The 7,500-nt window shown below is 42.6% G+C and overlaps 1 protein-coding gene across 1 annotated transcript in view; it reads right to left on the reverse strand.

The window, feature by feature from the left end:
- Positions 1–5,382: 5,382 nt before the first annotated feature.
- Positions 5,383–7,500, reverse strand: part of LOC113590687 (rho GTPase-activating protein SYDE1) — a 15,760-nt gene continuing 13,642 nt past the window's right edge. Inside the window, exon 8 of the mRNA XM_027030965.2 lies at positions 5,383–7,500. This exon is cut by the window's right edge and continues 70 nt beyond it. Coding sequence (XP_026886766.2) covers positions 7,098–7,500 — 403 coding nt within the window. The 3' untranslated portion in view covers positions 5,383–7,097.

The following is a 7,500-nucleotide window of genomic DNA, read 5'->3' on the forward strand; positions in this document are numbered from 1 at the left end:
ACATGATTGGCTGGGACAAGAGGCTTTAGAGAACTCTCAGTGAATGTGATTGGCTGAGACAGGTTTAACTTGTTTTGTTGTTTTGTAGATAAAATGTTGTTTTGTAGATAAAATCTGTGACCAAATCAGTGATGCAGTGCTGGATGCACATCTGAAGCAGGACCCAGACGCTAAAGTGGCCTGTGGTGATAAAGCACATACACACATGTACACACACACAAACACACACACATACAAACACTTGTGTGTGTGTGTGTGAGACAGAGACAGTGTGTAAGACAGGCATGGTTCTTCTCTGTGGTGAGATCACATCTCGAGCTAATGTGGACTACCAGAAGATTGTAAGGGACACCATTCGTCACATTGGCCATGATGACTCAAACAAAGGTGTGTGTGTGTGTGTGTGTGTGTGTGTGTGCGTGCACCAACTGTACAGAGATAACACAACAATGAGTCAGGGCTGAGACAGAGAAGCTTAAAGGTGTGTGTGTGTGTGTGTGTGTGTGCACGTGCACCAACTATACAGAGTTACCACACTAGCGTTTCAAGGCTTAAAGCTTCGACTATAAGACCTGTAACGTGCTTGTGGCTCTGAAGCAGCAGTCGCCTGATATCGCACATGAGTTTTTGAAGAGTTTCTGCCTGAATTTCTCTGCAGGATGTCAGAATAGCCTCCCAGAGCTGCTGTTTTGTGAACTGCCTCACACCCTCATAGATCTTTTGCTTGAGGATGCGCCAAAGGTTCTCAATATGGTTGAGGTCAGGGGAGGATGGTGGTCACACCAGGATTCATGACACTGTAATGACACAATCGGTGTCATCTGTCAGTATATACTGTATGTTTAAAAACTTAGTACACCCACCCACACCTACTAACCTACACCCGCCTCTCACCTACACCCACCTCTCACCTACACCCACTTCTCACCTACAACCGCCTCTCACCTACACCCACCTCTCACCTACCTCTCACCTACACCCACCTCTAACCTACACCCACCTCTCACCTACACCCACCTCTCACCTACACCCACCTCTCACCTACACCCACCTCTCACCTACACCCACCACTCACCTACACCCACCTCTCACCTACACCCACCTCTAACCTACACCCACCACTCACCTACACCCACCACTCACCTACACCCACCTCTCACCTACACCCGCCTCTCACCTACACCCACCTCTAACCTACACCCGCCTCTCACCTACACCCGCCTCTCACCTACACCCACCACTCACCTACACCCGCCTCTCACCTACACCCGCCTCTCACCTACACCCGCCTCTCACCTACACCCACCTCTCACCTACACCCACCACTCACCTACACCCGCCTCTCACCTACACCCACCTCTCACCTACACCCACCACTCACCTACACCCACCTCTAACCTACACCCACCACTCCCCTACACCCACCACTCACCTACCCCATCTGTCACCTACACCCACCTCTCACCTACACCCGCCTCTCACCTACACCCACCACTCACCTACACCCACCACTCACCTACACCCACCACTCCCCTACACCCACCACTCACCTACACCCACCACTCACCTACACCCACCTCTCACCTACACCCACCTCTAACCTACACCCACCACTCACCTACACCCACCACTCACCTTCACCCACCACTCACCTACACCCACCACTCACCTACACCCACCACTCCCCTACACCCACCACTTACCTACACCCACCCTCTGAGCAGGGCGACACAGGTGTGTGTGTGGGTATAAGTGTGTGTGTATGTAGGTGTGTGTGTGGGTATAAGTGTGTGTGTATGTAGGTGTGTGTGTGGGGGGGTATAAGTGTGTGTGTATGTAGGTGTGTGTGTGTATAAGTATATGTAGGTGTGTGTGGGGGGGTATAAGTGTGTGTAGGTGTGTGTGTGTGTGTGTGTGTGTGTGTGTTTGTGTGTGTGGGTATAAGTGTATGTAGGTGTGTGTGTGTGTGGGTATAAGTGTGTGTGTATGTAGGTGTGTGTGTGGGTATAAGTGTGTGTAAGTGTGTTTGTGTGTGTAGTCCATATGAAAGACAAGCGTGTCAATAGGAATACATGCACGCACAGCACTTACAGAGCAGAACAGTAATCACAAAATTCATAAACAACTTAGAAACATTCAGGATCGGAAACTTTTCCAGTGATGTAGGTTGTAGAAGATGTGTACTCTTTTTTATATACAAAATCCATGACACTTGGGGTCATTACAAAGAATGCAGTACATGTGTAGATTGCAAAGGGCAAAAACACTCTTATCGAAACTAGATTAGAAGTATTATCACTGAACATTCAACAAACATTCAAAAGCATAATTTATAACAAAACTGACATTGTTATTTTAAAACATTGCATAACAATGCATAATCCTCTGTCCTGTACAGCCAGTAGCATTAGGTTAGTATCACAGAACCGGTTTGTCACGGCACGCTCCCCATGGCCCTAGTCCTCGTGGTACAGCGCGGCCGCGTGCTGTATGTTACTGTTGGCTTTATGCTTGTTTTGGACATGTCACCATGTGCTGCTTGTCACCGCGCCTCCTTGTACTCTACGATACGTCTGTGTTTGGCTCTGGGGTTTGTATTAAACGTCTGTTCACTGGCTCGCGTTTCCTCTTCATTCTTTTAACACAGATGCTGAGTCGACCATTTTAAAATGATCAGTATATTATTTTTAGAAATAACTTTCCATTTTCTTCACAAGACTCTAACTTATTGTGACTTCTAGCAAAATTCTGTCTGAAGGTTTCCTCAGAAATTGTGCATATAGACTTAAATCAGAGATAACAGGTGCAGAACTGCATTAACACATTTTCTGTTCCAGATTATTATTTTAATCAGGAAGCCAGTAATTTGTATCAGAACAAGCAAAGCAACCTTCAGTATGACATTACTACATTATTATATTAATACATTACTATATTACTACATTACTATATTATTATATTAATACCTTACTACATTATTATATTATTATATTAATACCTTACTACATTATTATATTACTACATTATTATATTAATACATTACTATATTATTATATTAATACATTACTATATTATTATATTACTACATTATTATATTAATGCATTACTATATTATTATATTACTACATTACTATATTAATAAATTACTATATTACTGTATGACTCCATTAATACATAACTATATGACTATATTATTAAATTACTATATTAATAAATTATTATATTAATGTATTAATACATCACTGTATTACTATATTGCTACATTACTAATATTATAAATAGTATTATTGAAGTATAATAAATAGCACTACAATAAATAGTATAGAAGTATAATAAATAGAACTACAATAAATAGTATTATAGAAGTATAATAAATAGAACTACAATAAATAGTATTATAGAAGTATAATAAACAGAACTACAATAAATAGTATTATAGATGTATAATAAACAGAACTACAATAAATAGTATTATTGAAGTATAATAAATAGAACTACAATAAAGAGTATTATAGAAGTATAATAAATAGAACTACAATAAATAGTATTATAGAAGTATAATAAATAGAACTACAATAAATAGTATTATAGAAGTATAATAAACAGAACTACAATAAATAGTATTATAGAAGTATAATAAATAGAACTACAATAAATAGTATTATTGAAGTATAATAAATAGAAATATAATAAGTAGGTTATTAAATCATGGTACAACAGACATTTATTTTAAATGGCCCACAGTGACACTTTAGAGGGTGCTATAGCTTACGACTATGTGGCTAACAACGTAACTGTTGACAAGGGTTATTAACCGCACATAGCTTCTTTCATTTTTCAGTTTTCTTTTTGTGAGTTGTCATTTTTCCAAGTATGGACTTCCTCTGGAAAAAAAAAAACCAAACGCCACCATCTGTGCAAAACTGTGGAACATTAAGAGAAATGACAAGCAGATTCCATACGGGCTCTGTTCCTGTGCAGTGGCATGCCGGCTGGGCCTGTGTGCTCACCCACAGCAGTCTGCCAGGAGGGAGACAGCTTGGAACACAGCACTGGAACGACTGTGGATGGAGCCAGAAACCTTCAGCTCAGCTCCGGCCTTAGCACATGTCCAGCACGCTGACGCTGAGCATAAACACTCCCGGTGCTGAGTTTTAGAGCCCAGGCTGGGGTGGGTATTCCCTGGGGCACTGCGGTGTGCCAACCCTGGGGCACTTGGGGTAACTGAGCTAACTGTGTCTAAACCAATGTCACTGTACCGATGCCACACTCTGCTGCTCTGGGTTCTGTATTTTAACCAATGAGCTACCACTGCCTCAGGGTTAACTCCAGTATTCAGGAACGTGGGTTCAAATCCAGCTCACAGTGAGTCACTCCATTACAGTGGCAGTTTTCATGGACCTGATTTCCCTTTTAACAGTGCAGGACAGAATTACAGTCCAATGTGACCAGTGGCAACATGTATACTGGTCTGAAGATGTGTTTATCCAAGTATAAACCAACCGAGAACTTCTCTGGCCAGATACATAGAGGCTACAGTCAATAAATGAATTCCAGCTGTTTCACCCTCATGGACTGCATTCCTGATCCTGGTTCAGGCTTCAACCCTCCAAAACAACTATCACTCAAACCATGTGTTTTTTCCGCAGTCAAATAAAAGTGAGGTATGTTTCCATTACTTCCTGTTTATGTGAATATTCTTTGCAAATCTCTGATTCCCATCAGGACACAAACACGCATTAACAGCTACCAATATAAGCCATTAGAGTGTCAGGAATGTTCATTTTTTATATTATGTCCACACACCCAAGTTCCCTTACAACACGCATGAGCTGATTCCAGAAAACAGTGCGTCTACTTTCTCCCGGTTCTCTGAACCCATTCTCAAAACACCTCGAAGATACTGAGAAGTGTCACGGAACGCTCACCTCCCCCCGAGTGACGTGGTTTGGCCCACCACGTGCGGTGGGAGGGTGGTTTTGTTTGTAACCACACCTGCACCTTGTTCGTCTAAATGTATATACACCCGTGTCAAAGGGTGCGGAGTGTTGGTTATTGTAGGCGTATGTGTGGATGTTTCGTGTAAAACGTACTCGTGTTTCTTGTATCTGTCTAACGTTAACCGTTTCGTGTTCCTCGTGTGTGAATCTTGTGAGTGCCGGTAGTGTCCTATGTTAATAAATGTACGTCTCAGTCAGTGGAGTCTGTGCATCCTGCCCCTCGCTCTATGGCACTCGGGCCACCGCACGTTACAGGAAGGTCAAATGTAGATTTGTATTGTAACCGCAAACAAAGTTTACTAAACATATTCAAATTTGTCATACACAAGAACACATCGATTTATCATACAAACGATACTATTATGAAGTAGTGAGGGGAGAATTAGAATACTGTGCTTTTATTTTTTTTTTTACAAATTTTGCAGATTAACACTGAAAGGTACCTGAAGGTACCTTCTTAGAGAGAGCGTCCTTTACATTTGCATGCACAGGCATCGTAAACAGAGCAATAAGTGCTTCCTGTAAATGTGCAATATAAAATAATACTGTTTATACAACAAAACAGAATATAGGAAAAAAGCTAAATACAATGAAATCATTTTTGCATGAAGGTGAAATTCTCGTTCAGTTATGGCCTTTGAATTCCCTCTACAACGTCATCAAATATTAAATGACATTTGGCTCAATGTTTGTACCGTGCTTGTGTGTCAGAATGTAAGGCTGTGTGCTGCATTGGACCAAAGCAGACATCAGAAAATAATCTTACACACAATACTGAAGTGCAATACGAGTATCAAATGTCTTTGGTTTGAAAGCCAGTTACAAGCATGTCAGCGTGTCCAGATCAGTCGAGTGCTTGTTTTCGAGACACAGACTGAGCAGATGAACTGGATTAAACGCCACTGCATTCTTCACTGTGGGAAAAATGGTCTTGCTCCAGGATAAATCTGTGTTTGGGACAATAGATTCATTACTCGTTCATCTGGTCTCATTTACCCTGACATGCTCAAATGAACGCGGCACATTTTGTCACATTAATCCATTCAAATAAAACTGAAATGTAAATTTTTTTTCTCTTCTAACTAACTTTGGTGGTCCCTAACTTATGTTATGATTGTCCACATTAATATTGAGAATTAATGTGATTTTAACACCTGAATTCACATCACAAACAGAAATCTCACAGCTATATAATCTGTATTTGGTTTTTCTGACCAATTCCTCAGGATTATTTAGCCAAAACCATTGAGGACAAAATCATGCTGTCTCAATGAAGGCAAGCTGAAAGAGGGGTACATGCTGAGTGTTAAAGACTCCAGCTGACAGGAAGTGGTATTACTGGACCAATCACAGAATGTCCCGGTGGAAAGAATTCTAGGCGCAGGCATCACTGGCTCCTAGAAGGAGAACATTCCTGGGACGAGGAACAGCAATCAAGCAGGTCCTGCTGGAGGCACCCCCCCACCTGGACCTCCTCAGCCCCGGCTCCGGTCCTCAGAGGACTGCCACAGCAGTCTTTAAGGGGTTCAGCGTTTGGCCTCCTGTAGCAGAACTTATTTAAGTATTCAGCAACTAGAAAAATTCGATTTCAGTCCAACACTGTGGCACGCCATAGCTCTCGGCAACACGCAGAAACCGGAGTCTAACAACGCTGCGTCCCTGTAGCGCACAGACAACACGTTAATCTTGGAAGATTGGACTGGAATTATGAGGTGTGTTTTGACCCCCACGGGACAAAATCTGCGCTGTACACACCCAGTCAGGTGATTGTGAATAAACATCATACGTACTAAAGCAGAACTAACATGTTCTTCTTCCGTCAGTACAAAAAAACAAACGTCTACTTCATTACCATCTCACGAAGACCAACCCTTGTATCTGAAGTCCCTATACATCATTAGTAAATATTTACTGTTTACTAGATCACGTTTATGACATTGTGCAATAAATGTTAACTGCTTGATTTAGGAATGCAGTCCAGTGTTATAAGAAACAATAAAATGTTAATTATAACTCACTTGAGTTATTAAATTATAGTGATATTTAGAATTCCTGTGCCGTGTGATTACAGATACAGTGGTCAGACCTGGGGGGAGCTCAGAGACAGATGTTGATCTGTTTGGCGAGTTCTCTCTCCAGATCTGAGATTAAGTTGTCAAAGTCTTTCAGACTCAGTCTGCATGTAAACGGGGCATCGAAGTCCAGAGCAAAGTCCTCAGAGTATAGACAGCTCGAGGGCACCCACGCCTCTGTCTTATCCTCTTCCTCATCCTCCTCCTCCTCACTTCCTGCCACCTCATCGTAATCGACGTCGTCGGACAGGAAGTCTCGCCCACGGACGCTCCGGTCCCCAGCGAGGTCCCGCCCGCAAACGGTCCAGTCCCCAGCGTAGCGGTTACAAGGCGGGCTCTCCAGACGGCCTCGCCCCCTGCGGGAGACCACCGCTACATCCTGGGGCGGAGGAAGCTCCGCGCAGTGCTTACGGTGCTGCAGGGAATTC

This window comes from Electrophorus electricus, chromosome 14, assembly GCF_013358815.1.
Source record: "Electrophorus electricus isolate fEleEle1 chromosome 14, fEleEle1.pri, whole genome shotgun sequence".
Taxonomy (NCBI): Eukaryota; Metazoa; Chordata; class Actinopteri; order Gymnotiformes; family Gymnotidae; genus Electrophorus; species Electrophorus electricus.